The following is an 18,741-nucleotide window of genomic DNA, read 5'->3' as shown; positions in this document are numbered from 1 at the left end:
AAAAAAAAGTATGTATGCTCAGACCTATGAGTCTGAATTTGACGCCCCAGGAATCTGCCTTTATAAGGAGCTCCCTCAGTGACTGTTCTCACCAACCTCCAGACTGGAATTGGGGATTTTTATCTTGCCAGATTAAGAGAGGGCTTGTGAAGGCATCCTGGGGGACCCCTAGGGACAAAGGCTAAGGGCACACAGAAGAACAGGTTGCTCAGACTGACAGGGCTAAATAGCCTGGGATGGGGCCAGAGGGATGGGCAGGGCACGAAGGACTCAGCCCTGGGCACTACCATTAAATGTGAGTAGCAGATGGAAAAGAGAACTCTTCTCAGCTAGGACTTGGGAGTGACCAGACTCTTGATGACCTACTTTCTCCTCTGGCCAGTGCGTGACCGTGTTCGGACCAAGATGGAGAGAGACATCCTGGCTGATGTAAACCACCCGTTTGTGGTGAAGCTGCACTATGGTGAGACCAAAGACCCTCCCTGAGTTACCCCCCTACCTGCCAGCCTTTGCCCTTGCCTATGGGCTGCTGTCTTCCCTGTACGTTGCCCACCTGGCAAGCCAAACAAGCTGGAGACAGAGGGTCAGCTGGCCCTATCATTGCCTTTTCCCCTCTCTTCAGCCTTCCAGACCGAGGGCAAGCTCTACCTTATTCTAGACTTCCTACGTGGCGGGGACCTCTTCACACGGCTCTCCAAAGAGGTGAGGTGGCACCCTACTACCAGAGGGCCCCAGGATGAAGTTGGAAGGACAATTCCTCCCATCCCAGGGCCCTGTGAAGGACATGTCCACTGTGGCCTGGTCCTGGAACCACGCAGGCCTGTGTAGCAATCCCTAACCCAGGAACCTACCCTGGACGGAGTTCACATTCTCAAAGACTCTGAGAGTTTTCCCTAAGATGGGTCAAGGAGGGTCAGGCCTTGGATCTGATGCCACTGTGATACTGGAGCTAAGGGTGGCTATTACCTCTCCACCTCCATTCCTCCAGGGCTGCCTTAGGCAGGGCCATGAGGATGAGGAGAAGCCCAAATCCACCCAGAAAGCTAGATACTTTAATGTTATATCCCATGTGCTAATCAAAAGGATTTTTAACTGACCTAAAAGAATTTTAGCTAGATGTAAAAGTGGGACCATTAATACAATTCAAACTTTAGAAGAGAACTTTAAAAAAATTTTTAAATGCTATTTTAATGTTTGAATAGGTAATACATTTATATGATTGAAAAAGATCATTGAGATGTCTTCAGCCCACCCCAGTCCCCTCCACCCCCACATAGGTAAACATTTTTATTGGTTTCTTATTTGAGCTTCCTGTGTCTCTTTGGAAATATACACCATTCTTATATATGTTCTGAATCTCAGCTCCCACATTTTTAAAATATTTTATTTATTTATTTTTAGACAGAGGGGAAAGGTGGAAGAAAGAGGGAAACATCAGTGTGTGGTTGCCCCTTATGTGCCCCCTACTGGGGACCCTGCCTGCAACCCAGGCATGTGCCCTGACTGGGAATCGAACATGCAGCCCTTTGGTTTACAGGCCAGTGCTCAATCCACTGAGCCACACCAGCCAGGGCACAGCCCCCACATTTAAAAAAAATATTTTATTTATTTTAGAGAGAAGGGAAGGGAGGGAGAACGAGAGGGAGAGCAACAGTGATGTGCGAGAGATACATCGATTGGTTTCCTCTCGCACACTGCTAACTGGGGACCTGACCCACAACCCAGGCATGTGCCCTGACTGAGAATTGAACTGGCAACCTTTTGGTTCACAGGTTGGCACTTAGCTCACTGAGTGCCAGACCAGCCAGTGCCTAATCCCCACATTTTTGCATAAAAGGTACTATTCTGTGATACTGTTCTGTACTGTGCTTTTTTTTCAAGGCAGTATATCTGAGAGATAAGTCTATATTAGAAGGTGGGGAAACTCCTTTCTGTACTTTATGGCTGCCCAGCACTCCGTCATGCAGGGAGAGGCAGTTATTCCATCTTCTACTCCTCAGTCCTTGGGCTGTTTCCAACCTTTCGCTATGCCACAATGGATGACATGTATATTAGTCATTTCATACCTCAAACCCTTTTATAAAGAGTAGGGTGGATGACACTGGAGTCTCTAAGGGTCCTCCTCAAGTTGGACCCTCAGGACTAGGAAGCTGCTGACTGCTCAGTAGCCCAGCTCCTGGAGGAGAGGCGATTCCTGCTGAAGCCTCCTCCTGCTTGTTGCAGGTTATGTTCACAGAGGAGGACGTGAAGTTTTACTTGGCTGAGCTGGCTTTGGGTCTGGACCACCTGCATAGCCTGGGCATCATTTACAGAGACCTCAAGCCTGAGAAGTGAGTGAATTTCCAGCCTCACCTTGGCCTCCCTGGGGAGTACAGAAGCAGGCCTTGAGGCCTCTTCTAGGACAGGGGTGCACCAGTAAGGGTGATTGTGACTCTCCCCAAGAAAATCTTTCTTGGCTACTCCAAGAATTGGGTAGGTACAGTGGAGTGGTGGTGGCAGGCTTACCTTCGGGGGCTGCCTAATCACTAGTGTTATCATTACCAAGGGCCTGGTACCTCAGTGAAGGTGTGTTGCCTACCTTTTTGCTAATCCAGTATGACACCTGAGATGCTACCATTTTAAAGGTCATTCCTTGGTATGGCCTCTCTAGAATTTTCCTTAACATGTAAATATCCTTAAATGGTAACTTGGGAGCCAGGGATAGGTGCTAAGTTGGAAGGAGATCCGGCTGTAGAGTTAGACTTGAATTCAAACCTTGTCTCCACCACCTACTAGCTCCGTTACCAATAGGAGTTCCTTAACCTCCTTGAGCCTTAGTTTCCCCATTGTTAAAATACAGCTTTAATAAAAATAGAGCTACCTCACACAGTATTTCAAAGATTATCCAAGAAGATAGCCAATACACCTGCATGACACTGCCACCAGCCTGCTTCACCCACCCATTCATTAGATGCATCTGGGTCGATCACCTTCTCTGGGCTGGGCCAACCCCCATAGCCCCCATGGTGTCACTAAAACCTATCAAGGAGCCACAGCTGAGGGGCTCTGACTCCCCTCTCTCCATTACAGCATCCTTCTGGATGAGGAGGGCCACATCAAACTCACCGGTGAGTGAAGGGCACCCATTCCCTCCAGTCCCAGGAAAGGGCAGGATGGGCCCTTGGCTGAGTCCTGAGGAATCTGTTCTTCCTGAGCGTCTGTGCCGGGCACTCAGAAGTGATCAAAAGCTGAGGCCCCAGACTTGGAACAGCCTGGGTTTGAACCCTAGCTTCCCATTGCGTAACCTTGTGCAAGTTACCTAGCTTCTCTGGGCCTCAGTTTACTCCTGAATGTCCTGAGGGTAATGCCCTCAGGCCTCTGGGCAGGGAGGCTGGCTGTGCAGGGTATGGTGGCAAAGAAGGTTGGGGGGGGGTCCTAACATGTACCCTCTTTCCCTCTTTGCCGAAGACTTTGGCCTGAGCAAGGAGGCCATTGACCACGAGAAGAAGGCCTATTCCTTCTGTGGGACAGTGGAATACATGGCCCCTGAGGTCGTCAATCGCCAGGGCCACACCCACAGTGCAGATTGGTGGTCCTATGGGGTGTTGATGGTGAGTGTCCAGGCAGGAGTAAAGTATCTAACCCAAGCCTCAGGCCTCAGTTTCCTCATCTATACAGTCAGGGGACTGATGGTCTCTAAGGCTCTCTTTTCCTCTCATAGCCAAGCTGGCCTCACCTTCCACCCAGCTGCAGTTTCCTTCCTTGGAAGAATTTCGGGCTTGTACCCACCTGGGGTGCCCCCGGCCTGGGACACCCCCGGCCTGGGACTGGGCCCTGGGCCCCTCCCCAGCTTTGGGCCCTTATTACTTATTACTCCTGGTGTTTTAACGGAGGGGAGAGAGAATCAATTTTTGATTCAGGTGAACCTCCAACAGGCCAACAAGAATCCTGGGAATGGAGCTGAGTGGCCTGGTGGGAGGAGGTGGGGGGCATAGAAGATGGGGCCTAGAGCCTGAATAGACCCTTGTCTTTTGCAGTTTGAGATGCTGACAGGCTCCCTGCCCTTCCAGGGGAAGGACCGAAAGGAGACCATGACACTGATTCTGAAGTAAGCATCAGCTCCTCCCCTGACATCTCAGGGTCCCCTCAGGGCCTATAGTTTAAGTGTCCAGAATAATACCCTAAACCTGCCTCAGATTCCTCCATTAAAGGGACACTCCTCTAGGTGAAGCATTCTAGGGCCCCTTGTTTATCCATCAGGGCCTGTGGGAGGGGAATCCCAGAAGGTGAGTTAGTAGATGGCTTGTCTGGACTGAACTGGAAACTAGACCTGGACAGAAGTGGGAGGGGAAATGGGGTATCAGGGGCAGAGCTCGGCCCTGATGAGACCTGGGGGCTGTTTCAGGGCAAAGCTAGGCATGCCCCAGTTTCTGAGCACGGAAGCCCAGAGCCTCCTGCGGGCCCTATTCAAGCGGAATCCTGCAAATCGGCTTGGTAAGCAACCCTAGCTCGGGAGGGGAGCGGGATACAGCTGCAGCCCAGGCCATGGGGCCACATCTGGGGCTGAAAGGGACCGTTGTCCTTTGTGTAGGCAGACAGTGTCTCTGGCCATCCTGCTTTCTGGCTCCATGTGTGGTGTTTGGGGCAGTGGGGTGACCTGTGTGTAGGGGGGAGGGCAGGAACTGAGTCATCCCCACTTCCCCTGGGGACAAGGACAGAGGCCCCCACATAGCTCCTCTGCCAAGGCTGCTGGCACAAGAGGAAGAGCATGAGCTCAGGAGTCAAAAGGCTCAGGTCCCTGTTCCAGACCCATGTCAGGTCCCCCCACTGCTTGGCATGCAGTAGTCCCTCCATAAATATTTGTTGAATGAATGAGTGCTGTTTATGAACTAAGTGACCCAAGGCAGTTGACTTCACCTCCTGGTGTACCAAGTCCTCATCTTTGTGGGATAGGATGATCTCAAGCTTTGCTGATTAAATGAAATCACATGAATGTGTCTTGTGTGTACTAGTTGCTCAGTTTATCTTGGCCCCTCTGTTCAAATGAACCATGAACCAGGTTCTTGGGGTTGAATGGAAAGAGGCAGTGGGAAGAGAATAACAAAAATGAGGCCTGGCATGGGAGGGAGGTAGAGGCCCTCAGCGTATCTTGGAACAAGTTCAGGCGGTCCTGTGTGGTCTTAGACATGTTGCTTAACCTTTCTGAGCCTTCCTTCTTTTATCAGCATGTTGAAGCTTGATGATAAGAGGCCCCAGAAGTGGAAAATGCTGAGTGGGCAAAAGGCCTTAGAGTGATGGCTGGGTGGATTTGGGGCAGGATAAGCCTATCCCCCTTGCTCCTGGTGGACTGCACCAGCTGCTGGTCTCAGACCAGTGCGGCTGCTTGGTGGTGTCTGGAGTTTGAACCATCTGCAGACCCCTCATCTGGGCTCTTTCAGGGTCCGGCCCTGATGGGGCAGAGGAAATCAAACGGCATGTCTTCTACTCCACCATTGACTGGAATGTGAGTATGTCTGTCACCCCATCAGGGTTTTAGTTGTGGTGGGAGGGGCTTTTACTGATGAATGCCTTACGTGTGAAACAGAGTGACAGCATGGCCTATGAGGCAAGGGCTGGCCTTCAGAGGGCAAGCAATTGTGCCCCTGTCTGCATAGACTGCTCCAAGCCTACCACCTCCTCCTTCATGGGGCTTCTGACAGGCTGTGGAGGTGCTGTAGTGAACTGAATGCCCACTCCACTTTGCAGAAGCTGTACCGTCGTGAGATCAAGCCACCCTTCAAGCCAGCTGTGGCGCAACCTGATGACACCTTCTACTTTGACACTGAGTTCACATCCCGTACACCCAAGGGTGCGTCCCTTGTCTGATTTGTCTTGGATTCATATAGGAGGGAAGCAGGGAGTTGGGGGTACCTTGGGATGCAGGGGTGGCCAGGACTCTGGCAGGCCCAGGTGTGTGGGCAGACATGTGGGTGGATCTCTGACTCTTTGTCTCCATCTTGTTCTGCCTGACTCTCTCCCACTTTGGGGCTCTATGGGCTCTTTGTGTCTGGGTGAGGGGGTGGGGGTGAGCGGGTGGTTAAGGCCACAATAGGAAAGTCAGGACCCCTGCCCCAGGCATCTTCCAGCCCACTAGAAAGACCGAAAACATCATGCTCTCATTTCACGTCAGGGGTAAAGAATCTGACCCAGCAAAAATGAGGTGGAGATGATCTGGCAGAGCAGAGACGACAGCACCCATAGGTCAGGGGCAAGTGTGGGAAACTGCTGTAGTTACTCTACTGCCAGGCCTCAGTGCACTCACTGGGAATATGGGCTTAGCTGTATATTCATTCAGTCCCTTTTTTCCTTGTAAGAAGCTAAGGAAGGGGCTTCTGGGAGGAAGCTTGGTAAATCTTGACATTTTGGCCAATTTTTGTGTGTGGGGTGGGGGTGGAGAGTTAGTTCTGGAAGGCCTCCTGGAGAGGAAGGTTTTTAGCAGAATGGGTGCTTTTCTTTGCAGCTTGCACATGTCTCTCATGACAGGGAACTTAGCACTTTTCCAAGGATTTTGTCCCATCTTTCTTCATTTATCTGACAGATATGTATCTGGTCCCTACTGTGTGCCAGCCATGGTGGGATTGATGGTGAACAAGACAGACTGAGGCCCTGACTTCACATGGCTCAGGCAACACTGGGGGAAAAGACGTGAAAGTGGTACTGGGCAGTGTAACAAGTACAGCTTAATAGGGGCAAGGGGCTGAGGAGCAACCTCAGGCAAGGCCTGTCAGAGGAGAGAGTGGGTGAGCTGAGTCTCGAAGGGTAGACAAGCAGTAAATTATCTAGTGAGAGGGAACAGCATGTGCAGTGACTCAGGGTCTCCTTTAAGGACCTGAGAAGTCCAAGAGAGAGAAGGCTAAGATCACAAGGACCTTAATTGTCAGGCCGAAGAGTTGACTTTTTCCTGTGGGCAGAGGGAAACGTTTGAAGGGTATAGGGATAGATCTGTGGTTGGAACCATTTCTCTGGCTGCTGCATAGAAGATGGATCTAAAGGAGGAGACCTGAGGCAGGGAGGCCAGAAGGAGGCATCCAGGAAGGGATGAAGTGTTTGGCCTGGGCTGGACACCAGGTGTGGGGTCTTTTATTCTTATGTGTCAGGGCTGGTCTGGTCTAAACAGACATGAACAGATGGGCTAGTTAAGGGCTGGGATGAGGGGTCCTGCCCAAATTCCCACTATGGCCAGCTGCTGAGGCAAGCCTAGAAGCCCGGTAGTCACCCTTTGCTGGGCTACCTTGGGATTAAGGGTGCCTCCTCAGGCTTACGTCCCTTTCCTACCCCTGTAGATTCCCCAGGCATCCCCCCCAGTGCTGGTGCCCATCAGCTGTTCCGTGGCTTCAGCTTCGTGGCCACTGGTCTGATGGAGGATGACAGCAAGCCTCGGACCATGCAAGCACCACTGCACTCAGTGGTACAGGTGAGAGGTCCAGGAAATTGCTGCCCAGTTGTCCTTTCCCACCTAGAAGCTATGGGCCGAATGACTGAGAACACAGGCTCTGGAGTTGGGCAGACCTGAGTTCAAACCCTGCTTGCCACCAGGTAGCTCATTGTGCCTCCAAATCTCCTTGGACCTCAGTTTCCCCATTTGTAAAAGAGGAGTAACAACATGGATGTAAATTTTCTGGCACATCCAGGAACATTGTAGACAGGTTAAGTGTAAGAGGTTGCCCAGGTTGGTGGTGCTAGGGGGTGGCTGTCAAATACCCAACAGGGGTGGTTAGCAGAGGCTCATGTCTCCTCACACTTTTCCCCCATTTTCAATTTCCCTGGCTGTGGAAAATTTAGAATTGAGTGGCAAGAATATAGACTCTGGAGCTCATTGCCTGGATTCAGAGCTTCTAAAGCGAGGAACTTTGATTGAGACACTTACCTTCCTGGTGCCTCAGTTTCCTCATCTATAAATGAGGGTGATGATAAAAGTTTTCCATCAGTTGTGAGGACTATATAAGTTAATATGTATAAAGTTAATGTGACTGTAACTTATCATCCAGCTGGGAATTTTTTTTAATCCTTACCTGAGGATATTTCCATTGATTTTAGAGAGAGCAGGGAAAGAGAGAGAAACATCAGTGTGAAAGGGAAACACTGGCAACCTTTGGTGTGTGGAATGACAATCCAACCAACTGAGCCACCCGGCCAGGGATCAACTGGGACATCTTTGTCCAGGACAAATGTTAAACCAAATTGGATGATAGAAAGTGCTTAGAATAGTTCCTGCTATGCACTAAGCATTATAGAAGAATTCACTACTGTTAATGTCTCAGGACCTTGAGACACCTAATGAGGTAGGTTGTGACACCCAAGAAAGGGAAGGCAACTTGCCCAAGGCCACAGTAAGTGACAGCTGGGACCTAGCTCAGGTTCCTGTGTCCCTCAAGCCTGCCCACTTCACTACCATCTGACTGCAGGGTGGGGGCCAGCAAGTGTGCCCATCATACAGGTCCAGAGAAGGTCAGGTCCTTACCCAAGGTCACACAGCCATCATTCTACCCCAGGCATCCTGGTTCCTGCTTGGTGCTATCTCCATTGAGTCAAAGCCTTGGGTGCTGGGGAAGTTTCCCTGCATTCTAAAGTAGAGGATCAGCCCCACCTCTTGGTCTCTGCAGCAACTACATGGGAAGAACCTGGTTTTTAGTGATGGCTACGTGGTAAAGGAGACGATTGGTGTGGGCTCCTATTCCGTGTGCAAGCGCTGTGTCCACAAGGCTACCAACATGGAGTATGCTGTCAAGGTGGGTCTCCAACATGCATCTGCCATGGCTGCTGGGCTGGGGGGAAGCCAATGTAACCTTTGCTCTTTGGCAAGGAGGGTTGATGCCTGAGGCTCTGTGGATACATGAAGGTGTGTTGCTAGACCCTAGGCCCTGCAGTGTGGGCTCCATGTCAGGGAGGGACTCTGGAGACTGTTTCCCTGACCCTGTCACATGCACCCTTTTCCTCAGGTGATTGACAAGAGCAAGCGGGATCCCTCAGAAGAGATTGAGATTCTTCTGCGGTATGGGCAGCATCCCAATATCATCACTCTAAAAGATGTGAGTGATAGTGGGGGGAAGTGGGGTACAGACTAAGGCACTTGACTCTAGGATTTGTCTCAGGGCTGCCATTCCTTTGACTGTTGATCTTCCTCTGCTCATGGGAGAGGGAGGGTCCTGGTGCCTCTGGTCTGGCTGCACCCCAGGAGGCCCCCATCAGGGGACAAGTACCAGTATTCTCCTGTCAAGGGAGGATAAGGTCCCAAACATGCAGAGGCCCCACTAGAGCCACTGAAGCACAGAGCAGAACATGTGCCTGAGCTCTTATCATTCTTTCCTGGCCTGGTGAACTGGTAACCAAGGGGCCCAGACCTGACATTGAGGGGAGGGACCTGATGGTAATGTCTTTGGCAGGTATATGATGATGGCAAACACGTGTACTTGGTAACAGAGCTGATGCGGGGTGGGGAGCTGCTGGACAAGATCCTACGGCAGAAATTCTTCTCTGAGAGGGAGGCCAGTTTTGTCCTGTACACCATCAGCAAGACAGTCGAGTATCTGCATTCCCAGGGGGTAAGTCTGGTGTAGGAGGCACTGAATGGGAGGGTCATACCACCAGCAGAACTCATGAGCTGTGGACTGCCCCAGGCAGTAGCAATCTTCAACAACCAGACAGAGGGAAGTCTAAGGGTGGATGGTGAGTGAGTGGACGGATGGAAGGGAGGGAGGGGGGGAAGGAAAAGACAAGGCCACATTGTGCAAAGCAACATTTATTCAGTACCTACTATGTGGTAGGCACCTGCTACGTTCTTTCCTTACATTATCTCAATTGATTTTCACAAAACTCTGTGGTGCTGTTACCGGCCCACTTTGCAGATAAGAAGACTGAGGCTCAGAGATATGAGGTTACTTGCCCAAGATAACACAGCCAGGGAAGAATTGAGCCAGGATGTGTGACAGAGGAATTTGGATGGGCAGCTACAGACAGAAAGTGGGTTTTTGAGTTAGGAAGCAGCAAGGTCACTGTGGGGCACTTAGTGCTTCGGGGAGGTGAATTTGGCTGTGAGTTCAGCTACTAAGACAGAGGAAGTACATGTAGGAGGAAATGCTGGAAACACACAGGTGCTACAGAAGAAGAGCATGTCCAAACAGTAGAACTTGGCCTTTATCATTGCACAAGGCAGAGGTGGAAAATTTCCTTATAGTGTATTGAAGCCAAAACAGAGCATAAGTTTCTGGAGGAGATGTTTTAAGGGCTACCAGTCAGATACTATGGGAGTTAAGAATGTAGGCTCTGGAATCCGACTGGCTGTGTTCAAGTCCTGTGTGAGAGGTTGGGAAAGTCTTACCTCTCTGATACTGTCTCACCTGTCATCTACAAACTTCCAATAACAAGACCTCCACCCATGGAGGGGGGATGCAGTGAGGTGCTGCACTGGGAAGGCACCATGGTCCAGTGCAGGCCAGTGGAGGATGCCACGGAAACATTAGGGGGAAGTAGGACCACATTGTTGCTATGCCTTTTTAAAAAATTAACTTTTTGTTTTTAAAAACATATATTTATTTATTTATTTATTTATTTACTTACTTACTTACTTACTTACTTAGAGAGAGGGGAAGGGAAGGAGAAAGAGAGGGGAAGGGAAGGAGAAAGAGAGGGAAATATCAGTGTGTGGTTTCATCTCTCATGCGCCCTACTGGGCACCTGGCCTGCAACCCAGGTATGTGCCCTCACTGGGAATCAAACTGGTGACCCTTTGGTTCACAGGCCAGCACTCAGTCTACTGAGCCACATCAACCAGGGTTAAATTAATGTTTTTCTTATGAAAATTTTCAAGGTTATACAAAACTAGAAGAATAGATGATGAACCCCCAGATCTCCATCACTTGGATTCAAGAATTATCAAGATTATCTTTTTTTTTTTAAATATTTTATCTATTTATTTTTAGAGAGAGGGGAAGGGAAGGAGAAAGAGTGGGAGAGCAACATCAGTGTGTGGTTGCCTCTCACGCGTCCCCCACTGGAGACCTGGCCCGGAACCCAGGCATGTGCCCCGACTGGGAATCAAACCAGCGACCCCTTGCTTCACAGGCCTGTGCTCAATCCACTGAGCTACACCAGCCAGGGATCAAGATTATCTTATCCTTCCTTCCCTTTTTCTCTTTTTCTTTCTTGTTGCTGATGTATTTTTTCCTAACTTTTTATTGACAAAAAAAGCTCAACCTATAAAAAAAATTAAAAGAATGATACAATAAAAATCATTTCTCTCCTAGATTCACCAAATCTTCACAGCCTGCCAAATTTGCTTTGTTTCTCTTTCTGTTTGTCTCTCTATTTCTGTCTGTCTGTCTCTCTTTCTCTCTCTCTCTCTCTCTCTCTATATATATATATATATATAATTTTTATGGGTACATTTGAAAAGAATTTGAAAATTTTATGATATTTACTACATATAATTAAAGTATTTTAAAGCATATCTCAGACCTTATAGCATCTTTGTTATATATCTGTAACTCTAAAGAAAGCAAACATTTTATTTCATAACACCTAACAAAATTAATGATTACTTGTTTTCATATATTATCCTGTCAATAGATACATTCCCCTATTGATTGTTCTTTCAAAAATATCTTTCGATGATTGGTTTATTGGAATCAGTCTCTGCAAGGTTCACACCCTTTATTCACTCATTATATTCCTTAAGTCTTTTTTCTAAAATTGCAGTAAGACCTGGCTGGTGTAGCTCAGTGGTTTGAGCATGGGCTTCGAATCAAAGGGTTGCCAGTTCGATTCCCAGTCAGGGCACATTCCTGGATTGTGGGCCAGGTCCCCAGTGGGGGCCACGTGAAAGGCAACCACACATTGGTGTTTCTCTTCCTCTATCTCCCTCCTTTCCTCCCTCTCTAAAAATAAATAAATAAAATCTTTTAAAAAATAAAATAAAATAAAATTGCAGTAAAATTTGCACGCAGTGTATCTTAGGTATACAATTTGATGAGTTTTGTTAAATGTGGGCATTCATGTAACCTCCAAAGTAAAACCTCACCTTCTTTTTTTAAATTTATTTTTATTTATTTATTTTCTGTTTTATCATGACCCAAGGATGCGCTTATTGACTCTAGAGAGAGAGGAAGGGAGGAAGAGAGAGAGGGGGAGAGAAACATTGATTGGTTGTCTCTGGCATGTGCCTCACCTGGGGACTGAACCCACAACCTAGACGTGTGCCCCCAGCCAGGAACTAAACCTGTAAGCTTTTGGTTTATGGGACAGTGCTCTAATCAGCTGAGCCACACCGGCCAGGGCCTTATGCCACTGCCTTATTGAAGAGATCAGTTCTTATACGGAATGCGTCTGCTTCCTCATGGCATCATTTTAATTGTTTCTCTATTACCTGAATTTTCTATAAACTTCAAGTGCTCTAACATCTCACTTAGATTCAGCTTTAGCTTCTTTTTGAGAGTGAGGAGCTAAAGATTACTTCATGGGATGTACTTCATACAACCAAAGTGCCATGTCACATTGCCCCCATTAGTCATTGATCATATCAGGTGGTAACAGTCCAGGGATGGGTGAACAGGTGGCAGGTGGTGGGTGGGACTAATGGTAAAGATCCTCAACAACATCTTACAGAATGATTCCATCCCCTTAGGATCTTTGCCTGAATCAATTATTAGAGTTTGCAAAAGATAGCAATGTCTGATTCTGACTTATTAGGGGGGATGCTTCTGTAAAAAAAATTTTACCTCATAACCAGAACTTCAGTTTGGTTACCACATGTACTGTTATGGTCATGTTTGAAGTGGTTTTGGTTTTTTGAAATGGCCAGATTCAACAAACTAATATTTAAATATGTCAGGTCAGATGGTAAATTTGTTTTCTTTTCCTATTTTGTTTTCAGGTAGGTACTAAAGTTACCCCTAAGATTTAGAAGACAGGGCTGAAGCAGTGAGTTTTCAGTAGGTCAGAACGAGGAAGGACTTTCCAGAGTGGAAACTGCTTCCAAAGTAGTGGACTCCTCCACTAGACCCAAGCACAGACCACCACTTGGTGGGAGTGTTAGGGGAAAAAATTGTCTCTTTCTCAGAGCCAGGAGTCTGTGGGTCTCCAAAGCTTCTGGACCTTTCCAAAAACCAGGGGCAGATGATGAGGAAATGGGAAGCTTTCACTGAGTCCAAATATGGAGGGAGGATCTCTGGGATGATTACACACTGGCAGTATCTGTGGTCTAGAAGTCGGTACTCCCATATGAACCAAGGGATGGGAAAGGGATAACTGGGAGCAGGGTCCACTGAGATCTCTTATATCTTTTTACTGAAGTGTCATTTAAACATAATCAATATGTACAAGTCAATAAATTTCAAAGAGTGAATGCACCAATATAACCAGTACCCATATCAAGGCATGAAATATTTCTGGTTTCCCCAAATCCCCTTGTGTCTCTTCCTGTCCTGGCTTCCTCCCCAATAATCATTCCAAAATAACTTCTTTTTTTTTTTTTTTTTAAGATTTTATTTATTTGGAGAGAAGGGAGGGGAGGGAGAAAGAAAGGGAGAGAAAGAAACATCAATGTGTGGTTGCCTCTCACACGCCCTCTACTGGGGCCCTGGCCTGCAACCGAGGCATGTGCCCTAGACTGGGACTCAAACCAGTGACCCTTTAGTTCACAGGCCTGCATTGAATCCACTGAGCCACTCCAGCCAGGGCTGTAAGCTAACTTCTGATAGCTTAGATTAGTTTTGCGTATCTTTAAATTTTATACAAACATGCTCTTTTATATCTGTCTGGCTCTTGCCACTCAACATTCTCTGAAATCTACTTGTAATGTAACTGTAGTTTTTTCATTCTTGATGTATAGTTTCTACTGTATGAACAGACCACAGTTGTTTTTGTTTTTTAAGATTTTTTAGCCCTGGCTGGTGTGGCTCAGTGGATTGAGCACTGGCCTGCAAACCAAAGGGTTCTGGGTTCCATTCCCAGTCAGGACACATGCCTGAGTTGCAGGCCAATGTTTCTCTCCCTTTCTTTCTCCCTCACTTCCCTTCTCTCTAAAAAATAAATAAATAAAATCTTAAAAAAAGAGATTTTTAGAGAGAGGAGAAGGGAGAGAGGAAGAGAGGGAGAGAAACGTTGATGTGTGGTTGCCTCTTGTACACCCCCAACTGGGGACCCAGCCTGCAACCCATGCATGTGCCTTGACTGGGAATCGAACAGTGATCCTTTGATTTGCAGTCCGGTACTCAATCCACTGAGCCATACCAGCCTGGGTGAACAGGCCACAATTTAATTGTCCATTCTACTACTAGTAGACATTGGGTTGTCATGTACCAGTTTTTGACTGTGATAAATAATGCTGTTGTGACATTCTAGTACTTGTTTTTTGGTGAACATATGTACATTCTAACGTTGGGTGTACACCTAGCACTGGAATTGCTGTTTCACAGTGTATGTGTATGTTCATTTTCAGTAGATATTGCCAGTTTTCCAAAATTTTTCCAATTTATACTTCCACCAGAAGCATGTGAGAGTTCTGGTACTCACCAAAACTTGTTATTTTCCATCTTTTTAATCATAGCCACTCTGGTAGATGTGGGGTGGTATTGTATAGTGATTTTAATTTGCATTTCCCTGATGGCTTAGTGACGTTGAGCACCTCTTCATGTTTATTGCCTTTTAGACAGCCTCTTTTATGAAATGCCTGTTCAAGTCCTTTGTTCATCTTTGAAAATTGGGTTGTCTGCCTTTTTCCTCCTCTTTTGCAAGAGGTCTTTGTTTAACATGTGGAACCCTTTTAAGTCTCTAGCTTCCCTCATATTGTTTCTGTAAGGGCCCCAGCATGCCAGGGACAGCCTGTTTGAGAACTCAGTAGAAAGTCACACCTTGTCTGCTCCGTTTAACAGATGATTTACATAAAAGAAGGTCATCTTTTTATTTTCTGGCTGGTCATGGACACCTCAATGCACATCCTCCAATGATGTTGGTGATGACAGAGATGCTGTTGCTGCTAGTGACAGCCGGCACTACATAGCACTTTCTATAGGCCAGAGAGAGTTGTAAGCACTTACATTCAAACTCATTTAATTGTTCCAGCGAACCTGTGAAGCAGGTATTGTCACTATCTTCATTTTGTAAGTGAGGGTACTGAGGCTCTGGTAGCTTAAGTAAAAGTTTTATAGCTACCGTGGCTCCAGAGTCTATGTTCCTAACTGTGTGTGATCAGATACTGCTGTGGACAGCACCTGTCCTTCTTACCCTCTAATTTTTAAGTGCACTTGGCAAGCAGTCACTGTATCTTAACATTCATCATGATGGTGGGGTTCAGCCCCAAGGAGTGCTGGGGTTACTATGACAGCAGCTGCCATTTCTCAAGCCTTCTGCTAAATATTCCTGATAAACAACTCATGTGTTTCTGCAACCCTGGGGGCTGAGCACTATTGCCAGCCCCACTTTACAAATGAGAAAACCAAGGGCAAGGGAGGTTAATGGCATGCCCAAGGTCACACAGCTACATCTGGTAAAGCTAGGATTCACACCTTGGCCTGCCTGACTCTTGACTGAAATCACAACTCTGCCTAATTACCCAGTGTCTGCATTTGGCCTACAAGATGTGGGGTGTTTTTCTGTTTGGAGTTTGCTTTGGTTTGGTACTGCTTTTAGAATCTAGGCCTGAGTTGTTAACATGGTGACTGTAAGCTGGAATAAGTAACAGATACCTCTTTAGACTTGTTGGTATGGCTCCCATTCAGCCTTGTTTCACTCATTTTTTGCCCAGCCTATTGCACTTTTCAGTGTAGTGAGATGTGAGACTATACTCCCCCCTTTCCCCACATATGACCTAGGGGACAGGTATCAGTCACTTATGGGACTACCTGCCATGGTGAGCCATAGTTCCCTGTAGGATTTTGTTGTTTCTCTATTGTGTTTCAATATTGTGTTGAAAACTTTCATATCCCCATTTCCCAAAAGTGTCATCTGTGCTACACTAAACTAGAAAGACTAGAATTAAGGTCAGAGCTGGGATCAAGTCTTACCTCTGCTTTTTACTTACACAAGTAAGTCAATTCCCCTCTCATTGCCTTGGTTTCCTTCTCTGTAAAATAGAGCCTGTAGTGGTTGGGACAATACTTTGTAAACCAGAATGATCATTTGTTCTGCATGGTTGATGTCCTCAGCCAAGCTGAGTATCCCTGACATCTGGTAAGCTTGGCTGTACCCTCTGCAGGGAATAGAGGAGTCTACATTCTCAAGGGCCTGGGCTTGTCCTTTGGGCCAGAAGTAGAGAGCCCTAGAGGCTGGTCAGGCACTGATTGCCCAGGAAGGCACTTCCCTGTGGTGTGGATGCAATTCACAGCATCTCCAGGACAACCCTGCCAGTGTAGCTCTTTCTCCTCATCTAACTGATTCTTTTCTCTCTGTAGAGATGGACTATCCTGGGTCATATTTACCCTCCAACCTGCTCACCCTGTGACATCTACTAGATCAGCGGTCTCCAAACTTTTTGGTACCAGGGATCATTTGCATGGAAGACAGTTTTTCCATTCCTAACAGGCTCGCCAGCCACTCACCTCCTGCTATGTGGCCAGTTCCTAACAGTCCATAGACTGGGGCTTAGGGACCCCTGTGCTAGAGGGTTCAGGACTCAATTGAGACTATGACCATCTCATAAAGCCAACTAATCTACAAGTCTCAGTGCATCTAAATTCCAAGGGCTTACATGTTTCGGAGGTGTGATTCATTCATTCACTGAACAGAGTTCACTTAGCACTTGCTGTGTGCTAGGCCCTGTGCTAAGTGCTGGAAGTGAGCAGGCATTTCACAGGCAGATAGGGCTGTTCATGGCTGAAGGAGCCCTCACTGGCCTGAGCTTGGGACATTTGAGGGATACAGTGGACACAGAACTTAGAACGGATAGCTGAGCCTCCCACACCAGGATACGGACTTTGGGCTTTAACTTGTAGGTAAAGAGAGCCATTGAAGATTTTTGACAATGTCAAGGGAGGTACCATTAGTTCTCAGGAGCAGGAGTGAGAGTATGAGTTTAGTCGGGGTTGTGTTAGGTGTGAGGAGGGTCTATGGAATATTCAGTGGTTGCCATCTGGTAAGCAGCTATAAAAGCCTACAATCAGAAAAGGTCCAGGCTAGGGCCAGAGACCTGAGTGGTCAATAATTAGGTGATAGTTAGAGGAGTGGCTGAACAGAACTGTACAGAGGTAGGGGGGAGGATGAAAAGTGAAGTGATCCAGCTCCCTCAGTTTACAGATAATCAAATGGAGGGTAGAAAAAAGTCATTTGCTTAAGGCCTCAATAGTAAGTATCATTATCCATTCATTCAACAAATATTTATTGAATATCTACTATGTGGTAGGAACTTTAAAAATATATATTTATCTTTAGAAGGGAAGGGAAGGAGAGAGGAGGAGAAACTTCAATGTATGGTTGCTTCTGGTGTGTCCCCTGCTGGGAACTGGCCTGCAACCCAGGCATGTGCCCTGACTGGGAATTGAACCGCGAACTTTTGGTTCGCAGGCCCACGCTCAATCCTGGTAGGAAATTTAAAGGCTCGAATATAGCAGTGACCAAAACTCTCATGGAGCTTACATTCTGGTAGGTAGATTCAGAAAACAATTAGATAAATATTATGTCAAATGATAGTAAATGCTATGGATTAAAGTGAAGCAAAGGAAGGAAACCAAGGAGCTCTGCTTGGTGATTGATATTTTATATGGAGTGGTCCAGACTTACTGATAAGTTGGTGTGCAAGCTGAGACCTAAAAGAAACAGAGAATGAGCCAGGTAGGTGCCTGAGGGAAGAGTCTTCAAGAAGGAGGCCTGGAGGCAGAAGTGTGCATAGCACGTAGGAGGAAAAGCAAAGAAGCTGGTGTAGTTAGACCACAGAGTGTAAGAGATACTGGTGAGGAACAGGGGAGAGATCATGTGGTGCCCCTTAGGCCATTATAAGGACTTTTGCTCTTAAGAGGGGAAGCCTTAGAGGGTTTCTAGCTGGGATAACGTGATCTGAGTTACATTTAACAGAATTGTTCTAGCTGCTATGTTTAGAAAAGACTGTAGGAGACGAGGGTGAAGCAGGAAGGCCAATTATGGTCTGTTTGCCACCATCCAGGGGTGGGATGGTACAGGCTAAGATCAGAGTGCTGCCAGTAGAGGGGCTGAGAAGTGGATGGGTTCTGGATCTATTTGAATGGTAGAGCGAATAGAGCTTGCTGATTGATTGGTTGAAGAATATGAGAAAACAAGAATTCCTCTTAAGATTTTGACCCAAGCATTTGCAAGGGTGGAATTGCCATTAGGTAAGATTGTGTAATGAACATATTTGAGAGGAGAAATAAGAAGTTGAATGTGGATAGGTGAAGTTAGAGCTGGCCCGTAGACAATGACATGGAGATTTCAAGTGGGCAGTACCAGCACCATTAAAGGCCCCATTTCAGTCCCTTCCCTTCCTTTCAGATTCTGCTTCCTTTTCTCCCTCACTCTGGACCCATCTTCCTAACTCTGCCATCCTGGACATTGATCTGAGCCATAGTAGTCTGCTCACATTGAGAACTGACCAGCTTTCTGTCCCCAGGTTGTGCACAGGGACCTCAAACCCAGCAACATCCTATATGTGGATGAGTCTGGGAACCCCGAGTGCCTGCGCATTTGTGACTTTGGCTTCGCCAAGCAGCTGCGGGCTGAGAATGGGCTCCTCATGACACCTTGCTACACTGCCAACTTTGTGGCACCTGAGGTGAGTGAGGT

The 18,741-nt window shown here is 47.2% G+C and overlaps 1 protein-coding gene across 4 annotated transcripts in view; it reads left to right on the top strand.

The window, feature by feature from the left end:
* The window catches only part of RPS6KA1 (ribosomal protein S6 kinase A1), a 38,827-nt gene that overhangs the window by 17,088 nt on the left and 2,998 nt on the right, over positions 1-18,741 (top strand). For all 4 annotated transcript variants that reach the window (XM_037135843.2, XM_037135844.2, XM_037135841.2 and 1 more), the window contains 14 exons: positions 383-463; positions 623-702; positions 2,224-2,330; positions 3,070-3,107; positions 3,448-3,590; positions 4,017-4,087; positions 4,385-4,473; positions 5,418-5,482; positions 5,725-5,827; positions 7,302-7,432; positions 8,622-8,747; positions 8,958-9,047; positions 9,402-9,560; positions 18,569-18,730. In XM_037135843.2, coding sequence (XP_036991738.1) covers positions 383-463; positions 623-702; positions 2,224-2,330; positions 3,070-3,107; positions 3,448-3,590; positions 4,017-4,087; positions 4,385-4,473; positions 5,418-5,482; positions 5,725-5,827; positions 7,302-7,432; positions 8,622-8,747; positions 8,958-9,047; positions 9,402-9,560; positions 18,569-18,730 — 1,445 coding nt within the window. The remainder of the gene's footprint in view (positions 1-382; positions 464-622; positions 703-2,223; positions 2,331-3,069; positions 3,108-3,447; positions 3,591-4,016; positions 4,088-4,384; positions 4,474-5,417; positions 5,483-5,724; positions 5,828-7,301; positions 7,433-8,621; positions 8,748-8,957; positions 9,048-9,401; positions 9,561-18,568; positions 18,731-18,741) is intronic.

The sequence above is a fragment of the Artibeus jamaicensis genome, unplaced genomic scaffold, assembly GCF_021234435.1.
Source record: "Artibeus jamaicensis isolate MK-2021 breed Jamaican fruit bat unplaced genomic scaffold, CSHL_Jam_final scaffold_847, whole genome shotgun sequence".
Taxonomy (NCBI): Eukaryota; Metazoa; Chordata; class Mammalia; order Chiroptera; family Phyllostomidae; genus Artibeus; species Artibeus jamaicensis.
This window is presented reverse-complemented; position numbering and strand designations above follow the sequence as displayed.